Source organism: Grampus griseus (genome assembly GCF_964374135.1).
Source record: "Grampus griseus genome assembly, chromosome: 4".
In the NCBI taxonomy this organism is placed as follows: Eukaryota; Metazoa; Chordata; class Mammalia; order Artiodactyla; family Delphinidae; genus Grampus; species Grampus griseus.
The window spans coordinates 114,238,426-114,265,779 of NC_138997.1; the positions used below are offsets into that span (position 1 = coordinate 114,238,426).

Sequence of the window (27,354 nt, forward strand, 5' to 3'; positions counted from 1 at the left end):
TGCCGTTTTGTGTTTCTTACAAGCTTCATGAGTTTATAATACATGTGCAGTGCAGAGCTCATAAGAATTATCTCTCTATTTAGAGCTTAGTCTGTGCCAGGCACTTCATGGACTTGATCTCTTACACTCAGAACACCGCTTTTCAGGAATACAAACTTTGGGCGAATTAGAAACAAAAAAGGTGGTCGCCAGATGAGCCCAACCCCAGGCTAGGTTAGTGGAGACCGGCCTGCCTTAAGTCTGCCCTCAGATGCTCAGCCAGGCACCCTTGGGCTGTGATCAACTTGAACTACAGTGGAAGGAAGAGGAGAAATGTGCTTGAGAGGTATTATCCTTTTTACAGTAAAGGAGTTGAGGGGCCCGCAGAGCAGTCGTGTGACAGTATCCAGTCAAATCAAGGTGGCTTGCGGCATCTTAGTTCCCCCACCAGGGATGGAACCCTGGCAGTGAGAGCGCCGAGTCCTAACACTGGACCTCCAGGGACTTCCCAAGGTCTCTTTCTGCCATCACCAGATGCCAAAGATTTTTTTTTTCTTTAATTTTTGGACAGCACATTTCAACAGTTGGGAAAAAGAAACAGAATTCTTTTTTTTTAAGCTTTCTGGAGCTTTGGGTTTCTCATCTCTGAAGTTTGGATGTTGTACCAGATTACCTCTGAGGTCCCACCTAGCTGCACCAGGGGAACATTTAAACCAGGCTCGGCTCTTTCAGAGAAACTCACTGGTATGGGAATAAGTCTTCAGAAAAAAAGACAGAATACTGTATAGTAACGTTACCTGGGTCCAGCCCTGTTATAGACACCCCAAATCTCTCCTTTTTACCTTTATTGTATACATTTACTCCTTGGTGATCTCATCTAATTTCTTTACCCTAAATACAGCCTCAGCTCTGAGGATTCAGATTTAGTCTTTGTTGTCGCATCTTTCCTTAGGGATTAAATTCTCAAACTCCATTTCCTCTGGCTGATAGAGATCTTCTCTTTTTCTCTCAAACAGATCTCCTTTTCTACTGTGTTCTTCATGGAAGTCACTGCCATCTTTCCAGAAAACAAGGTTCTAAGTTTTATTTTCACATTCTTTCATAATCAATCATTAGATATTTGTTCTGCTGCAACGATTCCAAGATTTACTTTTTCCTCTGAATTCCTGCTGTCAGATACCAGGGTGTGGCATTGACCACAGGACCAGCTACGTGATCTGCAGGGCTCAGCACAAAGTAAAAATGCAAGGCCCCTTGTTCAAAAATTATTAAGAACTTCAAGGTGATAACGGGAGATACAAAAGCAAGTCTGGAACCCTTCTAGGTTCAGGGCCTTGTGCATTGGCACAGGATGCTTGCTGGTGAAGCCAGCCCTGACTGACCATATCACATAACTCCTAGATGACCCACTTCCATCTTTTCTCCCAAATAGCATTTGAGGCTTCTTTACAGAGCACTTTCATCTACTCAGCAAAACCTGTTATTATCGAGACAGACACTTGGTTGCAAACCCACAGCTTCCAGGTCTTGCCTGCTAGCAAATGGCTAGTTTGTCTATATATACTTTGACTGTGGATGGACAGGAGAGGAAGTCAGGAAGCCAGTTAGGACATTATAAACTAGGTAAGATATTATTATGGCTTGGCCCAAGGAGGAAGCAGTGGAGGTGTGAAAAGTGGTCACGTTCTAGATGTAACGTCATGGTAGATCCAACAGGATTTACTGATGGACTGAATGTGGTATAAAGGGAAAGAAGACTCAAGGATAACACTGAGGTTTTGGCTTAAACGGTTGGAAAGATAGAGAGTTCTTACCAGCTAAAATGGGGAGGAGTCCAGAAGAAGCAGATTTCAGGGAAAATTTAGAAAATCAATTTCAGACATACCATGTTTGAGAAGCTTGCACTGAATTTGTAGTTCAGAAGTGAGATAAGAGCTGGAAATAAACTTGGAAGTCGTCAGCATAGAAACGGCTTTTAAGCCATGGGACTAGATAAGATCCTCTAAAATGTGAGCATGTAAAGAGGAGCGAACAGGGTCTAAGCCGTAGGGGGTCAGGTAACTAAGCAGCAGCAAAGGAGACTAAGAAGGAACAGGCAAGTGCAGCAGGAGAGCGCTACATTCCAGTGTGTCTAAGAAAGATAGAACCATCACTTCAGCGGGTGTGCAAGAAGGTGAGGACAGGGTATTGACCACTGGATTTAATAACATGTAGGTTATTGGTGAACTTCACAAGAGACGTGTCCATGGAGTACTGGGGAGAAAACACAATTGTAGTGCAGCAAGAAAAAATAGAAAGAGGAACTAGGGAAAGAAACTATGGTCAAAATTATCAAAACAAATTATGAAAATACAAAATATGCTGTTTTGTGCTGATTCTTGTCTGAACGATTAAATGCCTTGGAATGGGAACTTATGGGTGGCTGCAACTAGGCTGTGTTTTTTCTGTTTTTTTTAAATTAATTAATTAATTTATTTTTGGCTGTGTTGGGTCTTAGTTGCTGCACGTGGGCTTTCTCTAACTGTGGTGAGCAGGGTCTACTCTTCGTTGAGGTGCGCGGGCTTCTCATTGCGGTGGCTTCTCTTGTCGCGGAGCACGGGCTCTAGGCACGCAGCCTTCAGTAGTTGTGACTTGCGGGCTTTAGAGCGCAGGCTCAGTAGTTGTGGTGCACAGGCTTAGTTGCTCCGCAGCATGTGGGATCTTCCTGGGCCAGGGCTCAAACCCGAGTCCCCTGCATTGGCAGGCGGATTCTTAACCACTGTGCCACCAGGGAAGTCCCTAAGCTGTGTTTTGTGGGGTTTTTTTTGTTTTTTTTTTTTTTGCGGTACGTGGGCCTCTCACTGTTGTGGCCTCTCCTGTTGCGGAACACAGGCTCCGGACGCGCAGGCTCAGCGGCCATGGCTCACAGGCCCAGCCACTCCACGGCATGTGGGATCTTCCCGGACCAGGGCACGAACCCGTGTCCCCTGCATCGGCAGGCGGACTCTCAACCACTGTGCCACCAGGGAAGCCCAATCACATTTTCTAATAAATAAAATATGTATGCTTGACTAGAATTTTTATTTGAGAATTGTACAGAATTCCAAAAAGGCATAAACTTTGTAGAGACCTTTAAAAAAATGTCCAATAAAATTGCCTTTATTTTTTTTCCTTGAAGAAGTACTACTTATGCAGTATCATTTCAATTAAAATGTAACTCCTGAGAGAAAAAGAGTAGAAAGAAGAGAGCACAGTTTTTTATACATTGTGCTGAGAAATACGAGACCTTCCTACATGAAGACTAATCCAGTCAAAATAATTGGCCACTTTTGTGTAAACGCCTGGGAACTCTGAATTTCCGCAGTTCTCACCCCAACTCACAACACCCCAAACATAAGTCACATTGTTGGCATCCTTACAGACTAAGGGGCCTCCAGAGTCCCCTTTACAGGCATCAATAGAACCATCATCTGTACCTGAGAAAGACCAAGGAAAAAGAAAATCATTTACTTCCATTTGTCAAGGCTGCCATGCCGACTTCCTGCCTCTTCCACCAATGACTGTACTGACACTGACTTTCTTACACTTGCCTAACAGGCAATAACACGTGCGCTCCCTTACAGAGCGGGCCCACAGACTTGTAGAGATGCAGGTTGGGAAATGCTGTGTCTTCTACTCATTCTCCAAGTTTAGCAAGGGCTCCCCCTCCTTCCTCTACTTTGTGGAAGCATATACTATGATGAGATAGCAATCTGAAAGTAGCTTCAAAGGCTGAGTGGGAAAATAATAGAAGTACCTAGTGATCATTGAGTGCTTAATATGTATTAGTCATTCATTGTTTTAAATCTCACCACAACCCTATGAGAGAAGTATCATTATTATCCCTATTTTAAGATGAGACAAGACACAGAGAAGTTAACTAACTTGTCTAAGGTCATACAGCTAATAAGTGGCAGAGCCTGGACTTGAACCCAGGCAGCCAGACCTCGGAGCTTGTCCTCTTAACTGTGCTATTGCCCCTTTTGTCCTCTGTAATCCTGAACTCCATTTCAAGATGGGAGGGCACAGGAAATGGCCTGTTTACTTTCTTCTCACTCTTATGACTTTCTAAGATTTTAAATCACTGTATCCAAGAAGTTATAGGAGGTCAATAACTCTGCCTTTTTCTATAACCCACTATTTATAAATGGTTTCAATAAAGTGTCCTAAATGCACTACTCTGGCTGGTACCCTGCCTTTGGGTCACCAACAAAAGTAGGGACTGCTGTAGTTGTGTTAGGTAGTAGCAGTAGCATCCCTGTGATCTTAAAGGAGAGAGTGGAAGGTATTGTGGGAAGTATAAAGGGATTTCCGAGGAGGGAGAATTTACTTCCAACTGGACGCATTTGAAATGAGATCATTTGGATTTTTACTTAGAAGTCTGGGTTTTGATCCCGAATATACCACTTGTCGTCTGTAAGACTTGGGCAACTTATATAGCTGCTCTGCATCTCACTTTCCTCATCTATTAAGATCACCAAGGTTGCAGGTGAGGAAACTTGCTCAAGGTCACACATGTAGTAATTGGTAAAAACCGGAATGTAAACCCAGGCAGTCTGGTTCCAGAGGCTGTGCTCTCAATCACCTTGCTAGACTGCTGCATGATGGCTTAAGGAAGATTTTTCCTTTTGGTATCAGATTGTGGAACTTGAGCTGAGGGAAAGGGGCTGAAAGAGTTTGATGATGCAAGAGCCAGAGACCAAAGGAAAGAGTTGGAGGCCCAGATAAAGGGGGTGACTCAGTGGGGAGGAAAAACATGTTTGGTTAGTGAGTGTAGAGACATTTCTGAGAAGCCACTCAGTGCTTACCTGCACACTCCATTTCTTTTTCAAAGTAGCGATCTGGGTAGAACTTAGAGCAGTTTGCTATTAGGTGAACTTCACCCCACTTAAGTGAATAGACCTTTTGGTTATCTAAACAAAGAGAGAAAACAAGTAGACATTTTGAAGTTACAAATGAGAGCTCTAAGTATTTACTTTCATAATTTAGTAAACCATTAGGAACATATAAGAATATATATTTTCTTTAATACATATGTAAACTTTTGAGGATAATTGATTAGCAAACTTAGTCATACAACTGATGGTATCCCCAGTTTCTAGAATTGTCTTTCTAAAAATAGTCAAGGGGCATTATTGAACGTCTGGCCTGGGTACTGTGAGATGAGTAGGATAGACTATTCCACTCTGATCACTGAGTCCAGTGGCAGGGCTGGGGGATGGCTAGGAATCTGTTATCAGCTTACGTAAATAGCTCCTGTCTTCTTATAGTCCCTTATTTCCTTGAAAGGGCTTGTTAGAGTGCAAACAACTTTTTAATATAAGAATTTAAGATGAAGGAAATACATATGAAGTTACCAGTATCTATGTGTTTTTGCTTCTGTGAGGAACTCTATCTCCTAAACGATCTGAAAGTGATTGAAAGAGGATTTAGGATTTCCTTTCCTTTTAAGTCACAGATTTGGGACTTGAACTTGGTCCAAGGAAAGACAAGGACCAGGTGCTGTTGCTGACTGACAGTCCAGGGAAGATGACAACAACCTAAGAACACAGGGTGAGATGTCTCAGGTACAAGGAGTAAATTTTTGCCCTGTCTCCCCTCTTCCTTTCTCCCAGCTTGCAGCAACTTTTATGTGCTCTAAGAGGGCAGGGGCTAGGCCTGATTCATTCACTGCTGCACCAGCACCCAGCCTCATGCTAGCACAGATCAGTTACTTAATAAATATTTATGTAATTAATGCAGGAACTCAGTAATTCTATTATACACTAAATATTTTATGCCAAATGACGTGGCTCCTCAATTAATCTCTAAACTACCTGGGGACAGAGACCTCTTGCTTATCCTGAGAGGACACCGCCACAGACCCTAGCAGTGTATTGAGCATGTAGTAGTTAACTGTAGGACTAATATTCTTCTCTTCTGGGAAGCAGAGGAAGAAACAAATCCACCAATGTATGTAGCAAATCAGGAAAGAGTTTTTTTCTCCTTCAAGTCCTACTTCAAGTTAGTCTTAATATGACTACCTTATTCAGGATAACAGCTTTTCAAAAATTAGTAATTTATTATTTCCCCTAACTCAAGATAAGCCTTCAAAAACTGGGAGCTCTTGTAACATGTGAGAGATTTTTAAGAATCGGGAGATTGCTTCCTCCCCTGAACTCTTGTTTTGTATGTTTCTTGAAGCCTCTGTCACGTTCTGCTGTCTGGTGGTGGCATTCACGTCTGATGGCGCCTCTGTACTGTAAGTCCCTTGAGAGCTGGCCTTTGCCATCCCACTTTGTAGGCTCAGCATCTCCTGTTTGTTGGCTGGGTCCATATTTTTCAGCAGTGAGACCTTAGCACTTTAGCCTTACTATCTTGCACTCACAGAAAGGGCTCAATAAATGTGCGGAATCACATTTGATTAATAAATAAATCAGTGCATAAGAATATCTCTACTAGTTTATAGAAAATACATGGAACAGAAGCACATGTTAAATGCCACATCAAGGATACAATCATCCAGACCCAAGGTGCGGAAATTCTAAAATAAGAATGACCCAGCTCCATTTAAAATAAATACGTTTTAAATGAAAGGAAGAGGTAACTGTTCTAGATTAAAAGAGATTTAAGAAAAATAGCCACTGAATGCAATGTGTGGACACTGTTTGGATCCCAATGGAAATAATCTGATTGTAAAAATTTTTTGTAAATAATTAAGGCACGTTCAACACAGCTGGTTATTAGACGATATTACGGAATCATTTTTATTTTGTTGAGTATGAAGGGTGTTGTGGTTTTGTTTTTGTTTTTGAAGTCCTTACCTGGTAAAGATGTATACTGGAGTATTCATGGGTAAAATTACATGATAGCTGGGATTTGATTTGATATGCTCCAGGAAAAAGTAAGTGCATGTGGGGGAATATGTTGAAAAGCTCCTGATTTCTCTTTTGGATCCTTTCTCCACCCTTCAATGCCCTGCCCTCTGCCCTGAGAGCCTGAGCTGGAGGGATTGCCTCGATAGGAAGGCCTTCACCTCTGGTTTCCAGCAGAGGACTCCAGCAGAAGGGAAGGAGGGAAGGAGAGAGGATAGTGAGATTGGGGCTGGCTATAACCTTCAACCCAAGGTCATTACTTCTCTCAAGGTAGCCTGCTTTACCTAAGACTCTCCTTCTGGTAACTTCTCCTTCACCTTATACCTTCAGATCCAGGAAAGGTCTCAGTTCTGGTACTGTTAGTCCTGGGTTCCTGCATAGCCCTTGTGGTTCCCCAACCTCCCACCTACATCTTTGTTATTAACTCCTTTACGAATAAACTTTCCTAATTATCCGATTGTGATTGTGATCAATTCAGGGAGCTAAAACAAGAATGGTGGAATGTTGATAACTGTGAAGGCTGCGTGAGGAAAGGTAGGTCTATTTTACTTTTATCTCTACTTTTGTGAGTACATGTGAATGTACATAATAAAAGTTTTTAAAAAACAGAACATGGAATTCCCTGGCTGTCCAGTGGTTAGGACTCTGCGCTGTCACTGCCAAAGGCCGGGGTTCAATCCCTGGTTGGGGAACTAGGATCCCACAAGCCTCAAGGTGCAGCCAAAATATAACATAAAATATTAAAATGTTGATATTAAAAAAACAAACAGCCAAGAGGCACATGAGAAGATGCTCAATATCACTAATTATTAGAGAAATGCAAATTGAAACTACAATGAGGTATCACCTCACACCGGTTAGAATGGCCATCATCAAAAAATCTACAAACAACAAATGCTGGAGAGGGTGTGGAGAAAGAAAACCATAATTCGAATTTTTACAAGCACTCCAGTGTTCATTGTAGCATTATTTACAATAGCCAGGACATGGAAGCAACCTAAATGTCCATAGACAGAGGAATGGATAAAGAAGATGTGGTACATATATACAATGGAATATTACTCAGCCATAAAAAGAATGAAATAATGTCATTTGTAGCAACATGGATGGACCTAGAGATTGTCATACTGAGTGAAGTAAGTCAGACAAAGACAAATATCACATGATATTGCTTATATGTGGAATGTAAAAAAATGGTACAAATGAACCTATTTACAAAACAGAAATTGAGTCACAGATGTAGAAAACAAACTTATGGTTATCAAGGGGAAAGGGGAGGGAGGGGATAAATTGGGAGATTGGGATTGACATATGACATAGTAGACATACAAAGTCTATTATATATAAAATAGATAACTAACAAGAACCTAATATATAACACAGAGAATTCTATTCAATACTCTGTAATGACCTATATAGGAATAGAATCTAAAAAAAGAGTGGATATATGTATATGTATAACTGATTCACTTTGCTGTATGGCAGAAATTCACACAACATTGTAAATCAACTATACTCCAATAAAAAATTTAATTAAAAAAAAAGAACGACTATAAGGACATAATACTTTCTGGATGAATTAATTACTAATAAAATTTTAGTATTTTGTAAATCTTGGGTATTCAAACATACCACAAATCCAGGTTCATTTACATGCGTATTTTATACTTTTCAATATGGCAATTATAAAGAATGTGTTGGAATAGGAGTCTATTAGACTAATGCAGTGAAGTTATTTACAAAGAGTTTAAGAGGTCGAAAGGAAGCTAAATTTCTAGGCTGACTTCGAGAAGAAGGGAAAAGCATGGCCTAAATTAATTCTAATCTATCTCCAATTTAGCATGTCTTGCTAATAATTTGTCCCTAAGGGTCTACGTCTCTTATTCATACGAATTTTCACCTCAAGTCTTCTTAGAAGCTCAAAGAATGAATTCTTCATGTTCTCTTTCTCTTTGTGGGATGTGGAGGTGTGAGGCATGGAGAATAGGGGAGGGCAGCGGAGAGAGCTGAAGGGTTGTGGGATCACTGACTCAGCATATACTATGATTATCCCTTTGAAAACCTTTTTATCTTTCATCCATATCATTCCAACAAATCCAGAAGGCCCATGCTATATGTCCCCCGTCACTCTATTTTTTTCTATATCACAGAGTATAGGTATCCTTTGAAACTCTAGGTCAGAATCAATTACATAATTTGCAGAACCAAGTGAAAATTGAAAATGTGAGGTGGGGCCCCTGCAAAATTCATTAAGAATTTCTTGATGGTGACAATAGAGCAGTACACCAAGCACAAGTCTCTTCGGTGCCCAGAGCCCATGGGCAACCACACAGGTCCTATGCCCATGAGCTGGCCTTGGCTGGACATTCATTTTTCTGGATTTGATGCAATGTTTCTCTCTGGACACTAGGAGATTAGCTCCTATGCATTTCTATTCCTATTCATTTTTCAGCCCCTGGATTCTGATTAACAAACTGTAAAACATACCTTTTTCTCGACCCCAGCCAGAAACGATGCATTTATCATTAGGTTGAAATAGATAGGGAGACCAGGGGACACAGGCAGGGACGGAATGAGGCAACACACATTCTTTTCGTCTTGGGTGTTTTTTCATTTCAATCAAAGCTATGTCATTTTGGTAGGTGGCTCCATTGTACTTATCGTGGATAATAAGTTGATTTACGAACTGAACAGCTATCTGAGAGTCAGGTCTTAACAAGTCTGTAAATGATGTCCATATTTGGTAACGACGAATTCTGCTGATTCTGTAACAGAAAGGAAAAGGGAAATAAATATATTGAGAAAAAAAACAACTATAAATTGGACTTCTGATGCTTCATCTTTAAATTCTCCCTTTTTAAGGAAGTTTTTCATTTTCCCGGATTTTTTTTTTTAATCTTTGCTGTCATGAAACAGTGCAATTAAATTTGCTTAGGACAGAATTAAAGTCCGCGGGTAAATGAAGAGAGGAATAGTTCATCTAACTGCTCAATATTAGGGACATAAAGATCTTGCTAACTACCAGATATGCCAGAATTAGAATGAGTTGGCTGCCTCTGAAGTAAGAGCACCGGCACTGAAGGTGTTTAAGCAGAGACCAGAGAGCGTCTAGCAAGAAATGTGCTCGAGGAAATAGGGAGTCAGAGCACAGAACCCCGGAGGTTCCCAGGGTGAAGACCACAGCTGTCATCATTCTGACCTTTAAAACTGACTTCATCCTAACTCTGCATTGTATTTATTTGCTCACAAGCCTTTCTTCCTGTTTGTGCTACCTGAAGTCAAAGATAGGGTCTTATCATCTATAGATGGATGTCTGTGTTGAGTATTATACCTGGAACACAGCAGCTGTTTTAGAATTTGGTTGAGATGGTGAATGAGCTAAATATTGCCTGTCCCGATGCCTCACTCTATTTTCATATCAATTTTCACCTCATGGTTTCCAGCAAATTGGGTGTCTACCATCACTTTCTCAGGGAATCACCTTACAGTTAAACAGTGATGTCCTAGGAACTAATGAGTGTTCAAGATGCTTTTATTTAAATGTAGAGTTCCAAGAATGCTGTGTTTCATATTACTTTTGGTTGTTTTTCAGGATCAGAGGTCCTGAATATTGTTTAATGTTTAACTGTTGATCCATTCAATTTACTTAACAAATATTTAGTGTGTACCTACTATTACCAGGCACTGTGTTAGCCACTGGGATGCAGAAATGAGCAAATCGCAAATAGTTCCTGCTTTCATGGAACTCAGGGTCTAGGAAAGGATGCAGCATTAAGTGGATAATCACACCAGTGAAGATATGTATTCTACTGTAAAAAGTGAGAGGAACTCACAGCACATGGGTTCTGAGAACATATCAGGAGGGCTTAGACTTTAGGGAGTGGGGGAAGGTTCTCTGAGGAAGTGAAGATTGAGCTGAGATCTGAATAACGAGTAGCACTAACTAGGGAAACAAGGTAGGAAAGATGCTTTCAGGCATGGGAAACCATATGTGAAGGTCTCTTTGCAGCAGGGAGCAAGGTACACTTGAATAATGGAAAGAAGGCCAGAGCAGGTGGAATAGGGGCAAGAAGTGGCGCTGTGGGGCAAGACGAGATCGGCAAAGGTAAATAGGGGTCACATCACTCGGGGCCTAATGAGCTGTGTTAAACATTTTGTTTAGTTTTTTTATCCCAAGAGGAATGCAAAGCCATCGAATTTTAAGTGGGAAGTGGTCAAAACCAGGTATGGAACTACTACTCTTGCTGCACAGTAGGCAATGGATAGATGGGGGCAGTGCTGGGCAGTGACAGTGGGTAAGCCAATTCAGAATCGGTTGGTATAATCCAGGAAAGAGGTGGGAGCAGGGTAATAGTGGAAAGAAGTTTTGAGAATTAAATAATTGGAAATTAAAGAAGCCATCTGGAGTTGGTGATACACTGGCTGAGCTATGGTAGGGTTAAGGGAGTGAAGTGCGAAGATTTTTAGATTTCTGCCCCGTGTAGCTAGATGAATGGTGCTGTCATTTGCTGAGATAGGGAACACTGGGTCAGGGCCGTATCTGGGGGAAGGGGCATATCATGAGCTCGGTCTTAGACCTTTTGAATTTGATTTACTTCTGATAGAGCCAAGATAGTCAGTGTACTGTAGGGTCAAGGTTGGAGAAGAGGTCTAGGCTGGAAATATCGTTGTGTCAGCATACAGTGGTATTTTAAAGGACAGAAAATTTTAGGAAGAAGAAGTAAGAAGAGAAGAGGAAGCCAGGATACATCTTGAGGAACTCAGGTATTTTAGGGGAGCAATAATGCTCAGTCACTGGAGGAGGAAGCTGCAAAGAAGGCAGAGAAGGTGTGACCAGAGAGGTAGGTAGAAAACCAGGAGAGTGTTGTGTAACAGAAGCCAAGAGAAAAGGGTCATTCAGAAGGAAGAACTTAGAGTTGGTGCATTGCTCCAATCCATGAGGATTTTTATGGGTGTCATTCAACAGATTTCTTATCTCTCTCAACTTCGGGTCACCTGCGGATTTTCTAAGCAGGCCTTCATCTAAGTTACTGTCAGATACGTTGAACTTGATTTTACCCTGGCTCTGCAACTGACTTGTAGTGTTGCTTTAGCCAAGTTATGTAACTTCTAGTCTCAGTCTGCTTATCTAGAAAATGGGAGGAATAATACTTACCTCTTAGGACTGTTGAGAATATTAAAACAAAATAACATATATGAAAGTGCTGGACATAGTATCTGGTCTGTAAGAGGTGCTCAATAAATGGTGCTTCATTCATTCTAAAGGTCATAACTGAGGGCAGAATTCTGAACCTGTTCTCCAGGCTGACCTTGATCCATGCAAATGAGCCACGTGAAATAACTTGGTACCTACAGGTTTGATCTGCCCTTGCCAGCTGGGATCAACAGTTTGGTGTGAGGGGAACACAGTGGGTTCTGGGGAATTGGCCTCTGGGATCCCGATCATGAATATCAGAGGGCGTTTAGCAGATAATAGAGTGGAACTTGTCAATTATTTTTCTTATATATGCTTTTATTTATCACCTGCCACAATCTCTGTTACCTAACTTCATTGTTTCAGGAAATCCAACATCTACTGGAGACGTTTTTTTACCTGACACAATGTGCAGCAGTCAGAATCCAACAGCCACCGATATAAATTCCTCCACAGTTGATTTTCTCACCTTCCTTAATTGCCACCTGCCATGGGAAGTCTCCCTGTAAAGACATTTGTGTGGTCACTGCCATCCTCCCAGACAGGTGGCTCGAAGATATTTCCATGGCAAGACTCTCAGTCTCTTGTAATTACCACATTCCACCCCCACCTCTATTTTTTCAAACTTGGGCTGCTCCTGGGAAGTGACATTGTAACTTTTTGTGCGGGTTTACCACTTTTGCTGACTTTCCTCCTATGACTCGTTTCCTTCGAATGTGCGTGCTGTTTTTAACTCCACAGGACAGTTTAGGGAAAAACGATTTTATCCATTTTCTTTCTTTAAGAAAGGAAGAGATTGCATCATTACGATTTTGAAACCATTACCTTCTGGGCAAACTTCTTGATTATCTATGCCATAAAAACAGCAGAGTCACAACTAATATGAAACAGGCCAGATTCATTAGTAAGTTATTTTAGATGCTAAGCTGTGCTAGTCACCTTGTTTAAAAATTCTGGCTTAATATTAAAATTGGCTTGATTCTCTGAAGTTCTGCCCAAGGTGGACTAGTGGCAGAAAGAGGCTGCCTGAGGGGTTAAACATTTACCAGCCTCTGGAAGATAAGAGAAGCCACATGCCCAGGCATTACTACCATGACAGTTCAGGATGGGGGTCACATGCAGAACTCCAGCTTCTTACTTTCATAGTTTTTACTTTCTCGAGGTTGTTTATATGGGACTCTTTTCAATAATATTAACATTAATGATGTTAACGTTGAGTACTTTCTGTCAGGCCCCATGCTAAGTACTTTGTATATAGTTTATATCACTTAATCATCATATTAACCCTGAGAGGTAATGTGCCAGGAACCCCTGGACAATCCAGGATCAATGGGCTGGGAGGGGGGTTGTGTTTTTAGCCACTTGACATGTGCTGATATTTCCTTCCTCTGTGAGCACTCAGACAAGGCACGTTTGTCACTGGGAGGCATGGTAGACCAAGGCTTAAGACATGAATTTGCAAGAGAATTCATGACAAAGGAAGAAAGTAAAAGTATAAGATGCTCTTCTTATTCTCTCGCTCTATTTTATCATGTCACAAAAATTTCTGCCATCCCAAATGAGAAAGGAAAATTAATATCATTCTCAATTACTTTGAACATACAAGAAGGAGGTAGGTCCTCAAGGGAGAGAAGTCGTGAACAAATGTGGATAAAAGAATTTGGGGGGAGTCCCATCCATCCTAAGAACTGTGTTGGGGGAAGAGTGTGATGATAAATTTTAAATTTCTGCTTGGACCTTTGAAAGAAGAGGGACCCCATCATTTGAGGACTATGAAACCAGCTTGGGTAGTATCTGAAAATTAATGTTACCTTGAATAGAAAATAAAGGGCCTTTGTTGGAAATCCCTCTAACTAATATCTGTAGCTTTGAGATCTAAATCTTTCATGCATTGCCTGATTTTTAAAAAACTGTTGATAGTTTTTGGGCCTGGCAATTGGAAGGGAGTCTTACATGAACTTCAGTTTTTAAACCTCCTAAAATAGGGAGATACTTCATTCCTAATTTGCATTTGAGCTTGTTACTCACCTAAGGTCACACAACTAACAGATAACTGAGTCAGGATTTAATACGAGTCAGTCTGACTCAAAAGCTCTTAACAATTACTGTCTTCCCAGAAACTTAATACTTTAATTAAATTTGGCCCTCAGTGCAGAACTGGCCAACATACAGATCTTCACAGACCTCCTGTTATCATGGTTTAAAATATTGCAAAAGAGCAGGTTCATTCAATTCACATCTATTATTTTTCTATTTCAAAATGTATGTCCTGGGTCACACTTGAAATCTGGTTGTTCTTGACAAAACTGACCTAACAAATCTCATAACGAATAGAAAAACCTTTTGTAGGACTAGAGTATTGTTTTCATTTCAAAAGTAGCCATATGAATCAACCCATTTTAAAAGCAGTTCTCAAGAAGCATTTGTGCTTGTTTTTCTTAAAAATGATAAGGAAAGTAGTAATGTTATTCTTTTCTATTTAAGTTGATATCAAAGGTAATTGTTGCTTGAATCGATTATATTGCATATATGTGTACATACTCACACACACGCAAATGACATTAAAATGCAAATTTAACCAGAGAAGCACCAGTAAAAAAGAAGAATGCTAACTTACCGGCATCCATATCAGCAGTCAACATTTCTGTTTCTTCTAGAATCAAACAAAAGTTCCAATGTTTAATATTGTGTTTATAGTAAGAATTCAATCATTAAAATCATTTAAACTTCATTAATAATTATCTGTCTAAACCTTGTCCTACCTTTAAAAAGGACAGTACAAAATCTTATTTCCTTTCTATAGCTAGGTAATTGTGAAGGCTCAAGAGGAATGATGTAAGAAAATTTTCAGGCACAAACTACAGGTGTCTGTTGGCACAAGTGAATGGTGAGACTCATGGTGCTGCAGAGTTCTGCATTTAGAGCAGGCGAAGTGCCCAGTTCAGAGAAGAAAAGCATCTCTTTCAACTCTGCATTTGCAAGGTCTTTTTTTTTTAAATTAATTAATTAATTTATTTATTTTTGGCTGTGTTGGGTCTTCGTTTCTGTGCGAGGGCTTTCTCTAGTTGCGGCGAGCGGGGGCCACTCTTCATTGTGGTGCGCGGGTCTCTCACTATCGCGGCCTCTCTTGTTGCGGAGCACAGGCTCCAGACGCGCAGGCTCAGTAGTTGTGGCTCACGGGCCCAGTTGCTCTGCAGCATGTGGGATCTTCCCAGACCAGGGCTCGAATCCGTGTCCCCTGCATTAGCAGGCAGATTCTCAACCACTGCGCCACCAGGGAAGCCCTGCAAGGTCTTTATATAAGGTAGGGAGCAGTTATAGACACTGACCGAAATAGTCCTGAGGGGACATTAAAAAGGGTCTTCTCATTTTGTGTATATATTAAGGCACCTCTTAACAGGGGTTATGCAATGTTTAATTGGTTTCAGTGTTAGGCATAGTTATTATTAGTCATCTGGGATGCAGAAGTCAAAAGTTAAACAAAAAGAAAAACAGAAACACATTCTCTCTTCTTTTTTTTCTCTTAGACCTTTGCTTGAAGTTATATGGGATGATTCCATCTTCACTCTACTGTCCTAGAACATTTCAGTCATGGACAGGATCATCAGTTCTTTGACCTGAGGATCCAAAGGTGAATTCCCACAACGTGTTGTTCTGTCTTGGATGAGGGTGCAGCCTAGAGGGGCAATGTTACTTTGCTGCAGCAATCCTGTGTTTTATCACTGGATTTCCCAACTTCTTTTGGGGAGAGACATACATGTATCTGTTATGCTACACATCTAGGTTATTTTCTGCTCAGAGCTTTCACAAAAGCAACAACATGAACCAAAGAGAAGACTTCATATTAAATGCTCAACAAAGGAAGATGGGGAAAGTCCAGTGTAGCTGAGATATACTGGATATTAGAAGAGCAGCATAAAACTCCAAAAGCACAGACCGTAAGAAAAACAATCAATGACTTTGATTAAATAAAGATTTAAACATTTAAAGATTAAATTTAATCTTTAATCTTGGCTAAAGTTAATAGATGGGTGACAGAATGGAAGAAGGTATTTGCATGTCTAAAACTGAAAATGGATTAATATCTAGAATGCAACAAGAAAGAAGACTGCAGTCCCAATATGAAATGAGGCCAACGATGTGAACTGGAGAAAGGACAGAAGAAAGGAAAGGAAGAGGAAACTCAAAAAGCTAGTATGCATATGAAGAGAAACCCCAAATCATTGGTTACGACAAAAATTCAAATTAATAAACAATGCCATATCACTGGAGAGTATGAGACTAGCAAAATTAGAAAGCTGTATGGTACTAAATGTTAGTGGGTTTGAGGCAAGCCCTTGGGTGTTGTCGGTGGAGGTGAGGACCACTCTGCCAGAGAAGGAGCAGGCCCTAGGTTGTCAGATTAAGTAGAGGCATACCCCAAGACCCAACAATTCTTGGCCCAGCTAGATGTCTCCAAGAAATCCTCCCACACATCCTTAAGGAGAGGATATTCACTGCACTGTGAGTGCGGGCTGAAAGTCCACTACTGAGAAGGTAGGGAGTCACTTGTGAAAGATGAACACCACAGTGTTTTATCATGTGGCAGTTAGAAGCAACAGATTAGATGGAAACATCGCAACATGGACAGATCTTAAAAACGTAATGCTTTGTGAAAAGATAAAAAGGAAATATAAGATCTAGAACACACTACTATGTGAATTACAGATGTATGCTCACAAGGTAGCAGTACACACTGGATAAGAATGTATACAAACAAAAAGACAGAGATGATCATGTGCAATGAGCTAAGGAATATAATTAAGTCATCTCTTTGCCCCTGAGGTCTGAAACTAGGAAGGAAGGAAGGACAAGAAGGAGGGAAGGGGAAAAGGAATAAAGAAGAGGAAACAAACAAACAAAAACAAAACAAAACAAAAAGGACAGCAGCCTTGGAGGGCAAAATGACAAGAGGGAGGGAATACAAAGAAATAGTTGAAATTGCCATTTAGAACAGGGCTGATCTTGAGCATATAAAAGTCACTCAGGAACCCTAAGGAGGACGATAAACTTTTAGTAGTCATTTTATATGAATAATGAAGAAAGGGATGACCCTAAAGAGCTGGAAGATTTCGGGATATCTGTTACAAAAGTAAATAAGGAAATACCTGTCATAAAAAGATGTTATCTTTCCTCTGGTGACAATTTCTTCAGGAGCTGCCTTGGTTTTGGGGAAAAAGCAAAGGAAGAGAAGGGTATTTGGCAGAGGTGAAATGTGCAGGGAATGCGCCTTGGGTGGTTTTTGGCTAGCAGGCTGTGAACGGGGAGTGTGGGAATGAAAGTTTACCACACTGCGGGGTTGGGGGGTGGGGAAGGCCATTGTGCCTAAACAAATGTTAAAACCGGTTATGTCATCCTCAGTTAATAGTTACCTTAAAATATAAGATAACAGCAGTGCTTGCTTGTATTTTGTTTCAATTCTGCAATATCCCGAAAATTTAATAAATTTTTTACCTTGAGCCATATGTAAATCGCCTGAAAAAAGAACAAAAACAAAAAAATTACCACAGCAAAGGATAATTTTTATTTGGAAGAAAATGCATACCATTTCAAGCTAGAACACCTTATTCTTCTTCTCAATTTTGTAATATAAATTTACAAAATTTATTTATTTAAATCTATTGTAAAAATAGATTTACCTTTAATTTCAGGATGTCCAGTTCCTAAAAACAAAACAAAAAACTCACTGTAGCAAAGAGATCATTTTCACTTGAATTAAATATACACTAATCATTAATATTTCAGTAATAGTATAACAATTTTAATATTTACAAAAAGATAAAAGGGAACCACATTATGCCATTTTTTGTGGGCACAACCAAATACTCTGATTTTTAATACTGCTTAACACATGTTTCATCTTACATTTAAACACACACCAGTTTCACCACAGCAAGGAAATCATTTTAACTTCAGTTTTAAAAAAAGATTCGTATTTTAGATATATTTGAATACATACCCAACAGCAGACTTATTATATAGTTAAACAAAATTTATTTACTCTTTTTAGCTTATATTAATAAAAAGTGGGTTTATAAAGGATAAATGAAATTAAGGTATATTCCAAACCTCACTTGGTTTAGTGATTCTGATCTGTTCCCTGAAAGGAGAGATCAATGAATATATTAATATATTTATTTCACATCTCTGCTCTCACTTGCCCTTTCTCAGAGAGGGAAAAATTAGAATCATTATTGAAATACAAAGCACAGCTCACTCTAAAGATGGATAAACTGAAGTAACAATGACAGTGGACAAAATGTATTTTTGATACGGATTCAAGAAATTACTACTAAAAGTAAGCTTTATGTTGTAGTTATTCCCTTGCAGTAGGATTCTTTTTTTTTTTTCCTGATAAACTAACAAATTCTGAGGAGGAGAAGAGGGAGGGAGATGGGAAGAAGAGGAGGAGGTAGAGAGGAAACCCAAAATATTATTATACTGAAGTGGTGAAATCAAACTGTAGAGCTTCAGAGAGAGAAGCTGTATACTGTATAGTTTCACTTATATATGGCATCTAAAAAATCCAAACTCATAGAAAAAGAGGTCAGATTTGTGGCTACCAGAGGCAGGGGTTGGGGGCTAGGGGATTGGGTGAAGGTGGGGAACTGGGTGAAGGTGGTCAAAAGGTACAAACTTGCAGTTATAAGGTAAATAAGCACTGGGGCTAGTGACGTCACCAGCATGGCGACGATAGTTAACACTGCTGTATGGTATACTTGAAAGTTGCTTTGAGTAAATCCTGAAAGTTCTCATCACAAGGAAAAAGAATTGTAACTATATGAGGTGATGGATATCAACTAAACTTATTTTGGTAATAATTTTGCAGTATATGAGTCAAGCTCATGCTGTACACCTTAAACTTCTACAGTGTTGTATGTCAATTATATCTCAGTAAAACTGAGGGTGAGGGAAGCTATCAAGCTGCACTGGCAAAAGTCAGGGCACTGTCTTCCTCCTTGAAAAATTTTTTGAAATTTCTTTCTTTCCTCTCTTCACTAAGAATTTCACTACATTTAACCAAATTAAAGTATTTTGCTCAACTGCTTTATACTCTTCAAATAAATTAACGTGATTTGAAATCCTAAAAAGTGTGTCTTTTAAGAACTGATATCAATGGAAAATTAAACAAAATTTCATTAAAGTCAAATACTTGGCATACCAAGCAATTATACATAATTAATGTCAATTAACTTATCCATACATATCTTCAACATTTATTTAATGCTTATATGGAAGGCACTTTACCTGGGACATTTGGAACATAAAAATAATTTGATCCTGTTTTAAAGGTGTTTGCTGTTGAGAAGGAAAGGTAAGACGAGTACAAAAACCTACAAAACCTACAATAAACCATTAACGGTAATTCAGTGGACTTTACCACTAATTCACGGACTTTACCACTACACAGGAGGCTGTTGTGTCCCTTCCCGGTTTGTGTTCTGTGACATCATGTCAATGGCTTGAAATCACCCACGGTGAGAGTAATTTAGAGCCCAGAAATTAGCCAAAGCTACAAATCAGGGAGTCCCCGTCCCTCTTCAAAGCCAACTGTTAAACATTTACCAGCGCACCCCTGGATTCGTTCCATAAGTGAGGTAGATTCAAGGACCCACACTCCTCCTGCAGCCTTCCCATCTTTGAAGAAGCAGCTCCATCCTTTCCATTCTCAGGCCAAAGCCCCCGGAGCCGCCCTTGACTGCTCATTTGTTCTCACACCCCCATCCAATCTATCAGCAAATCTTTTTGGCTCTAGTTTCAAAACATATCCAGAATCTGACTGCTTCTCATCATTTCCATTCCTACCAACTTATCCTAGTCACTATCATCTCTTCCCTGGATTATTGCAGTAGCTTCCTCCCTGGTTGCCCCGCTTCGCCCCTCGCCCTCATACAGCCTATTCCGCACCCAGCAGTCAGGGTAATCGTGATCTAAAATGTAAGTCAGATCATGCCGTTCCTCTGCTTAGAGACCCAATTTCACTCAGTAACAGGCCTCACTGGATCTGCCCTGATCTTCCACCCAAGCACCGCTCCAACCTCTCCCACTGCTTGTCTTCTAACCCACTAACCCCACCTGGAATACCGGCCGCACTAGCCTCCTTGCTGATTGGCTCTCAAACATACTGGAATGGTCCTGTCTTAGGAACACTGCACTGGTTGTTGCCTCTGCCTAGAATACTCTTCCGCAGACGTCTGCATGGCTGGCTCCATCTTTTCCTTCGGCGCTTTGCCTAAAAGTAATAGTGAGTGAGCCTTCCCAAGCCGCCTTACCTAAAATTTCAGAACTTACTGCTACCCCCCTCCCCGGGACATTTGACATCTTCCTTGCTTGCTTTATTTTTTTTCTTAGTACTTATTATTTTACTAGATATTTTTACTTATTTCTCTATTGTTTCTCTTCCTCCACTAGAATATAAGATCCATGAGGGGCAGGGATTTTGAAATATTATTCACTATTGTAACCCCAGCATCTGGAACAGGACCTGGCACACATAGTAAGAACTTAATAAATATCCGTTGAGTAGATGAATGAATATATTAACTTAGGGAGATGTTTCCTCCAGAAAGCATCAATGGGAGCAGGAAGTCAGTCTGTGTGGGACACGGTAGGTACCTAGTAAATATTTTCCACCTTTGGAGGTTTTCCAATGAGCACCAAAAAGCAAAGAGCGCCTACTCACTGCTTTGAAACTTGGTAAGTAAAGGGAAAGAATTATATCATTCTGCCTTTCTACAATGAACTGAATTTCGTGAAAACAAAATAGTTCTTCTCTATACAATTCCAGTTAATAAATGCAGAAGGAATGTTGAGTTAGAAATTGCCATTTTTAAAGAGAAGGGGGGAGAGATAAATTAGGAGTTAACATGTACACACTACTATATATAAAATGGATAACCAACAAGGACCTACTGTATAGCACAGGGAACTCTACTCAATATTTTGTAATAACCTATAAGGGAAAAGAATCTGAAAAAGAATATATATATATATATATATATATATATATATATATATATATATATATATGTCACTGTGCTGTACACCTGAAACTAACACAGCATTGTAAATTAACTATACTTCAATAAAAATTCTAAAAAATGAAATAGCCATTTTATAGTCCTTATTGATGAATTGGCTCTAGGCAATAATTACAAAGCCTGCTAAAAACCCCTGGGTCAAATAATGAACAAAAGTAACCATGAAACTTTAAATTACCTTCACAACCAATTTCATCTTCTCCAGTAATGCAGTCCACCTCACCATTGCACTTATACTGCTTTGGAATACAAACACCCGATTTACAGAAAAAACTTTCACCTCGGCACTCTGTGCAAACATAAATACAAGAGGGGTGTGTTTTTTCATTCTTAAAATGGAATGAGATGGAATCTTAATTCAATGGTAAAGTTGCTTCTACTTTCTTAGTCAAAAGAATGCTTTTGAGAGTTTAAAGGCTAGATTCATTTCTACCTTTACAGCACAACTCATCACTCTGGTCTCCACAATCATTGACACCATCACAGGCCTTCTTCTGAGGAATGTGTTTCCCATTCACACACTGAAAGGAGTCGTTTGTTGGATAAACTGTAAAGTAGGAATTATCTTTGTGAAATTTATCTGTGGAGTTGTGGGTGACATCTTTATCACATGTTTGGATTAATGGGGACCTGAAGATAAAACCAGGCACAAATAAAAAATGATATAAAATGTATGGGTGGTAGCATTGACATAGTATATATGATTAATAAGGAAACGAAACGCCAAAGCTGGCTTGTGGATGCCCTTTTATAATCTCTGAAAACCAGCATTCATTATGGAGGTCTCTGCTCGCCGAGATGGGGCACGGGTTTCGGGAATCAGGAGCCCTTGCTGACACTGGCGAACTCTGGTGCTCATCCACTCCTTTCACGCTGCTACTTTATCCCCCACCCCCATCCTGAGGCTTACTTGGCAGTGCTGTTTACATTTTGATGGTACTTATTTTTTAGCACTAAAAAAGGCTTTGGTCTTTAATATTGTATATATGGCAAAAATATTCCAAGGTCAGCATGAAGGAGAAAAGTGGCAATGATTGCCTGAGGCACAGATGTGGTCACTTAACCATTTTAAAGGCATGTGTAATCGGCCGGACCTCTCGAGGGAGATGCTGAGTTTCTTCTAATGTTTTATTAACTTGTGTTTGCTACATCAACTTTAATCCATATATTCAAGGAATCAAAGGGGCGTCAAGCAACTTTACTTCCCATATAGGAACCTGGATAGAAGTAATATTTGAATGGCAAAAAAGGTATAATAGGGGAAAAGCACCCATTTCGGCTCTAAAACCCAAAATATGATTTTGCCATTGTGTTTCCCTGGCAAGAGGGTATCTGTAATTTGTTTGTTTACTACAGACTTGACATGAAATAAACACCTTTGAAGGAAGGGAAAATATCAGGCCAGTTCTCCACTAACCTTCACTCCCTGTGTAACACACCACACCAGCCAAACCCTCGGGACTGCTAGTTAGTCCCTTAGTAAAAGTACATTCAGCCAAAGTGGTCTCAAATCCTCGACAATGCACGTGTAGACATTCAATGGAATTTATATGACGATCTCTGCTTTGAGTATCAAGAGCACCTCTGCAAATCAAATAAATGAAACAGTAAGGTAGAATAATTAGTACTTTGTATTTATGACTTTACTGTAGGAGGTAAAGGACTATTTCCTCTTATTTTCTACATAAGGGTGATAGATTGGGCAATATGCTTAAATTCTCTGAGCTTCAATATCTTCACCTGTAACAGGGAATATAACTACCTCATTGAGTTTTGCAAAGATTAACAATCAGTTTAAACTGACTGGCCAAAGTTCAAAACATGGCAAGCACCCAAAAATATTGGTTTCCTCTCCTCTGTTTCTTGTTAAGGAGGAATGCCTCTTCGTCCACACTGCTGATTTCTTTCCAACCTGAGATGTGTCATTCTTGGCCTCTCTCTACGGCTTAACTCCTGTTCTCTCCAGGAAGGGAGTGGATTAATTTTATCAGGGAATTTTGGAAATGTAAACCAGGAAAGGTCAGCCCAGCTCTTCCATTTTTTCCTTTTGGGTCCTCTTCACCTGCCGAATGCTGTAAGTCTTACCTGGTTGGCCCCATTGTTGCCTGGGATCAGGGAGGTTCAGTTAGTTTGATTCTAGCAGGTCCATTTTGCTTTTACGCTAAGCTACATCCTCAATTCAGTCTTGACAGTATTAAGTGATATTTTGACATCTATGTGCCATTGCTTGGACTTCTCAGTTTGTTCAGAATTTGTGTAGCTAAGAGGCTACCTCAGTGACCCGATATCCTAGAGATGATGAGTTACAGTGAGCTATTCTTCCAGAATATTCAATTGCTCCCTGCTTTTCTCTAGAAGTTAATGGGGAAAATGGGTTAAAAATAAAAGGTTGAGCAAAGATGCATCAGGCAAATGTAAACAAAAATTAAGCAGTAATGGCAATATAAATATCAGATAAATTACAATGAAAGGGAAAAAGAGAGCAATTAAATGGAACAAAGAAGTTCAGATCCATAATGAAGATATAGTGGTCATGAAACTGTGCCAAACCACATCGAAATATGAGAACAGATGGGAGCCATTTGGGGCAATCTGACACGTGAATAATCTGTAAAACCTCTCAACCTATAAATATCTAAAAGGACTAGATAAATGTTCTCAATGAACTCTTAAGGAATTAACGGAAATACCCACTGGCTAAAATCAGAGAAGTCTGTTCATGAGCTTATACAAAATATAAGAACAAAAATTGGGAGATCAAGGAGTGAGAGAGTTTGCCATTAGGTTGAATCACAGGTTGTAGGTCACAAACTGTCGAAAATAAGAAATACTCTATGGCTCAATTTAATCATAAGAGACTCTCACTAATGAACTACTAGCAGATGTGGTTTAGGAAGAAGAAAATTGAAGCCAGAACGAAGAAGTGAGATGAAAGAAGCAACAACAAACCAGGAAGTTGGTAAACATGAAGTACATCTGAGTAAGCACTGACTGAACAAAAGTAATGATAATTGCTTATTATATAATGATAGCAATTAACTTCAGGAATATATAAAAATAAGGTTGAACAAAATACTGGAAACTTGACACGGTAATGCCATTCTTTGTATTGATATTATTCCTGAAGAGGCCAAGGACTTTCTAAGTTAAGGGTTCATAGTATAAATGTAAAGATAACCGCTAAAGGGATAGAAATAGGATGTATATAATTTTCAAACAAATTAGAAGAAGAAAAAGGAGAAGATTAAGAAACAACAACAACAGCTTTATTAACCTAATAGAAATTTAAAAAGGAAGAAACAAGAGGACAGAAAAAGCAGGGTAACTAATAAGCCCAAAACAAGACAGGAAAAATAAATTCAACAGTGTAAATAATCACAATAATGTAAATGGACTAAACTCTTCAGACAGTTATTGTCATATTGTATTTTTTTTAAAAATCTAGATATGTGTTGTTTATAAGGGACACACTTAAAAGATAAAAGCATAGAAAACTTGTAAGTAAATAAATGGGAAACTATTTGAATAAAGCAATCAACAAGCTTTCTAATGGATAACACATCTATTATGCAGAACCCTGCACATGAAGCATTTAAAATATACTCAGTACAAAGCAAGTCTCAAAAAAATATTTAAACAATTGTCATCATATGGAGACATTCTCTCTCCACAATAAACTTAAATGGTAAATCTATATAAAAAAGTTAACCAAAAGCGAACTAATATACTCATTACGAATGTAAAAAAAGAAACTTCTAAATTATGTATGAGTCAAAGAAGAAATTATATTGAAAATGAGAAAATATTTTGAACTGAACAATAAATAAAATATCCACTTATAGAGGGTTATGGCATGCAGATGAAGCATTACCTAGAGGGAAATTTGTACCTTAAATGCTTACATTAGAAAATAAGAAAAACTAAAAGAATTAGAAAAAATACAATAGGGAAAAGAAGAGAGAGAGCCAAAGATAAAAGTTAATGAAAATAAAGAAACAAAAGAAAATTTACAAATACAAAAATCAAAAACACTAATCAAATAGACACATCTCTGCAAGGTTGAGAAAAAAGAGAGAGAAGGCATATATAAACAACATTAGGTATGAAGGAGTGGACGTAATCATAGGTGAATAGAGATGATGATGAATGTATTTGCAAGTCTACAGACGGGCAAAGGATTGCATCCAGATACCTGAGCAAACTTTGGATGCTCAGCAGTGTTCTAAGTGCTAGTTGAGCATAAACAAACTTCATCCTCATGACAGGCAGTTAATATGCTCAGGTTACAGTTGTGGAAGTTGAGGCACAGAAAGATAGGGTAATCAAAAATTTAAAAAAAGTTGGAATAATCAAATCAGCCCTGGGAAATTCAGTGACACGAAGCACTCACAGTGGAAATCCAAGGTCAAGGCAGGCCACGTTGGCCTGTGTAATGCTCCAGCTTTTTCCACACACAAACATTTTTTGATCTTGGTCTACAAGTTTTACTTCAACAATTCCTTCTGAATGTCCTTTTTCACTCTCCAAGGAAACACTAAATTCTTCTAAAATTAAAAAAAAAAAAGAATGAGCAATATTCAGGCATTCTTCCTCCTCTTGATTCTCTAAAGTAATAAAATACATAATTTCTAATTAACTTTGAACACCATGAAGATTTTTTTCTTGTTTTGGCTGCGTTGGGTCTTCGTTGCTGGGCACGGGCTTTCTCTAGTTGTGGTGAGCGGGGGCTACTCTTCGTTGCAGTGCGCAGGCTTCTCATTGCGGTGGCTTCTCTTGTTGCAAAGCACGGGCTCTAGGTGCACGGGCTTCAGTAGTTGTGGCTCGCGGGCTTAGTTGCTCCGCAGCATGTGGGATCTTCCCGGACCAGGGGTTGAACCCGTGTCCCCTGCATTGGCAGGTGGATTCTTAACCACTACGCCACCAGGGAAGACCCACCATGAAGATTTTAACAAATGGTAAGCAATCATTTTATGAGGGCTTATTATGTGTCAGTGGCTGTGCTACCCAGTTGTAAAAAAAAGTACTATAAAATCCTCATATCAACCCTATGAAGATTAGGGTGATATTTATCCCCATTTTTACACGTGAGGAATCTAAATTTATCCATTTTTATACATGAGATTAAGTTACTTGCTCAAGGACTGAAGCCAGGAATCTGAACCTGCTATATTGATCTGACTCCAAAATCTGTGCTCTTAAAAGTTAGCCAAGCAAATAATGAAAATGTAAGAAAGGTTTATGTATTCTTATATATTTAAGACATTTCATGCCTCAAGAGAACAGAAGTCTGACCCTGACAAAATAATCTCCACAGTTGCTTTCGTCCTCTCCAACAAGTAAGAGAGAAGGACTCAATCACGGAACTTTCTTCTTCCTCTTCCACAGTATCTTAACATCTTAACTCAGCAATACAAAAATATTTGGGCTACTGTGTGCTGGCACACAACATGGTAACTTTAAAAAGAACGTTTTAAGCATTCTTCTGTAAATTCATGAAATGTCTGTGATAATTCATATCAGAAGACAACGAGCTTAAGGTTTGCTGTCATAGCTAAGATTTCATGAGCGCTCTCTGTGTACTAGTCACAGAGCTTTACATACGTCATGTTATTTAATTTTCACAAGAGTCTTATGAGTTAGGAACTACTGTTACTCACATTTTACAGATGTGAAAACTGCATTCCAGAGAGGCCACAGAGTTTGCAGTGATTGAGGTGGGGCTTGGAGGGGCTTACAACTAAATCTGACTGACAGTGAGACCCTTAAATCGTAAGCACTCTGCTAATCTACATATTAGGGTCCCAGACCTCCTCACTACATTAGGCACCTGGATGAAGTCTTGACAAGCTCTCTGATCTGATGTGCCAAGTTTGCTAGGTTGGAGTATATCCTAGGCCAGCAATGGCCTGAGCTAAACCTTGGATCAGGGCTGATGGGTTGGGGCTAGGGAAAGGGGTAGGGACTGGTGGGATGGATGCTGGAAGAAATGATTGGGGCTGGGGTTCAAAGGGGTTCCATATGAGTACCAGTCTCACGCAAAGCCCTTTTCACTGGGTTCTGAACCAACTCAACAGCTCTGGGAATAATCCCTTTAGCCAAGCAGAAGTGAGAGTGGGGATAATTTTGAAGGGCTGGGCAGCAGAGAGTGGCATAGGCACTGAGGGGAAGGACCAGCCTCAGGGCCTCATGCTCTAGACTCAAGGGCTGGCTAGATTCTGATGATCCCCTA

General features: G+C 39.6%; 1 protein-coding gene across 5 annotated transcripts in view; it reads right to left on the bottom strand.

The window, feature by feature from the left end:
* Nucleotides 1–3,029: 3,029 nt before the first annotated feature.
* Nucleotides 3,030–27,354, bottom strand: part of CFI (complement factor I) — a 37,695-nt gene continuing 13,370 nt past the window's right edge. For 2 of the 5 annotated variants that reach the window (XM_082653752.1, XM_082653756.1), the window contains 12 exons: nucleotides 25,516–25,669; nucleotides 22,543–22,709; nucleotides 21,559–21,672; nucleotides 21,304–21,414; nucleotides 17,724–17,747; nucleotides 17,539–17,559; nucleotides 14,663–14,698; nucleotides 12,720–12,823; nucleotides 12,445–12,548; nucleotides 9,339–9,616; nucleotides 4,806–4,910; nucleotides 3,030–3,434 (listed from right to left, as the gene is read on the bottom strand). In XM_082653752.1, the coding sequence (XP_082509878.1) occupies nucleotides 3,217–3,434; nucleotides 4,806–4,910; nucleotides 9,339–9,616; nucleotides 12,445–12,548; nucleotides 12,720–12,823; nucleotides 14,663–14,698; nucleotides 17,539–17,559; nucleotides 17,724–17,747; nucleotides 21,304–21,414; nucleotides 21,559–21,672; nucleotides 22,543–22,709; nucleotides 25,516–25,669 (1,436 nt within the window). In that variant the 3' untranslated portion in view covers nucleotides 3,030–3,216. The remainder of the gene's footprint in view (nucleotides 3,435–4,805; nucleotides 4,911–9,338; nucleotides 9,617–12,444; nucleotides 12,549–12,719; nucleotides 12,824–14,662; nucleotides 14,699–17,538; nucleotides 17,560–17,723; nucleotides 17,748–21,303; nucleotides 21,415–21,558; nucleotides 21,673–22,542; nucleotides 22,710–25,515; nucleotides 25,670–27,354) is intronic. The other 3 variants (XM_082653753.1, XM_082653754.1, XM_082653755.1) reach the window with 3 other exon arrangements.